This window comes from Oryzias melastigma, linkage group LG19 (assembly GCF_002922805.2).
Source record: "Oryzias melastigma strain HK-1 linkage group LG19, ASM292280v2, whole genome shotgun sequence".
Taxonomy (NCBI): Eukaryota; Metazoa; Chordata; class Actinopteri; order Beloniformes; family Adrianichthyidae; genus Oryzias; species Oryzias melastigma.
Window position 1 is genome coordinate 17,554,432 of NC_050530.1, and position 1,657 is coordinate 17,556,088.

Below are 1,657 nucleotides of genomic sequence, written 5' to 3' on the forward strand. Positions count from 1 at the left end.
CCCCCCCCCCCCCAACTACTAAGAAACGACATAGTGCAGGACTATTGCCCTGGAATTTAAAGTTATTCGGAGACGATGCTCACTATTTTTTTTAAACTCCAAATATGATGTCACCGATTGAAGAAATATGAAAATTTCTTGACAATTATTTATGACTATTATGTTCTGATGGTGAAAATGTTGGTTTATTCAAAAATGACATTTATGTATGTTTTTTTTGTACAACAGCAATGCATTGTGGTCTATATTCACTAATCTAGTGAGCATCGATGCACACTAGTTATTTGCAAAGACTTCTGGGAAGTTTCGAGCGCACTCGATTTTGGAATAGTAAATTCAGACAGTACTAGAAAATGGTGAACGCACTATATAGTGATTGGTGGATTCAGATACAACCCGAGTGTTTAATTCTTGAAGAGGTTTTAACTGAGCGTTGGTGCAGTTTTCTGCAGCCACCTGCTGCAGCGTTCTGTCTCAAACACATTTGAATGCAGTGATAACATCCTCCCGTAGATCCTTTATTAAACCCAACTGCAGTGCTGGGTTGTAAAGTGTTGATATGAAGGGACGCTGCGGTGGACATTGACTCCTCATGTATCTGCTCTCTCACAGACCGGGAACCCAGCAGCAGCAGCCACATCTCTTCAGGAACCTTTTATAGCTGCGTCAGTCAAATCACTATCGGTAAGTCTGTGGCTGAGCTGGTGGAAATGCTGCTGGTGTTTTGTTGTTCCTGCAGATTTTCTTGTGATTAAAAAGGGTCTGATGTACACCTGCATGGAGCCGTTTGCTGCATTCTAGCAGTCCAGCAAAGGTTACAGTGTCCTGGTTCATTTCTCACAGCACAGAGAACACATTTTAGACCAAAGGGAACACACAGCTGTGGCCTTGTCTTTAGTTCTTTCAGTGTCTGATAGTTTTACATTGGATGTTTTTTATACTTCTAATACTGAAATCACATCAAATGCAAGTTGAAATTCAAATTCCTTTTTGCATTTCTAAGGGTGTTTCGAGACTGGAAAAGCTTGTTGGTCCAGACTTCATTTAGTCCATATCAAGTCCTGGACCTTGTTTTTGGTCTGTATTCAGACGGCTGTCAACCGGACATTTCTGTTGTCAACCAAAGCTGTAAACAAAACCATGTGACTAGAGATCTCCTCAGTCATTGGTCAGGAATTAAGAGGTTGGGGCAAATCAACGAGAGGAGGAATAATGGAAGTCCTAAGCTCAAAACAAACCGAAACTCAATCCGACTAGAATCAGACCAAAACTACCTCGAAAGATGGGTCAGAGAGCGGTTCCTGGTCCTGTTCCTGGTCCCAGGAACTAGCATCCAGTACTGGTTCAGGTCTGATACTGCATCCGGTACGGCATCTGGGCCCAGTTTTCGCCCAGGAGCGCATCTGGCACCGCATCCAGTACCACGTCCAGTAGTGCATCCGTACCTGGTTCTCACCAAGAAGCACGTCCGATACCGCATCTGGGCAAGGTTCTCACCCAGGAGCACGGACAGGCAATACCAGAACTGTTAAAGAAAGATTAGCTTCTACAACTAAGTATCCAAAAGAGTTTATTCAGATGGAGCTGAGGGACGAGTGATGATGAAGTCCATAGTCAAGACGAAGCAGAATTGCAGTCCACGACCAGGAGCAGGAGG

General features: G+C 43.8%; 1 protein-coding gene across 4 annotated transcripts in view; it reads left to right on the forward strand.

Moving 5' to 3' along the window:
- Positions 1 to 1,657, forward strand: part of LOC112154274 (anoctamin-4) — a 108,229-nt gene that overhangs the window by 4,162 nt on the left and 102,410 nt on the right. For all 4 annotated transcript variants that reach the window (XM_036217051.1, XM_024285088.2, XM_036217050.1 and 1 more), the window contains exon 2: positions 613 to 684. In XM_036217051.1, coding sequence (XP_036072944.1) covers positions 613 to 684 — 72 coding nt within the window. The remainder of the gene's footprint in view (positions 1 to 612; positions 685 to 1,657) is intronic.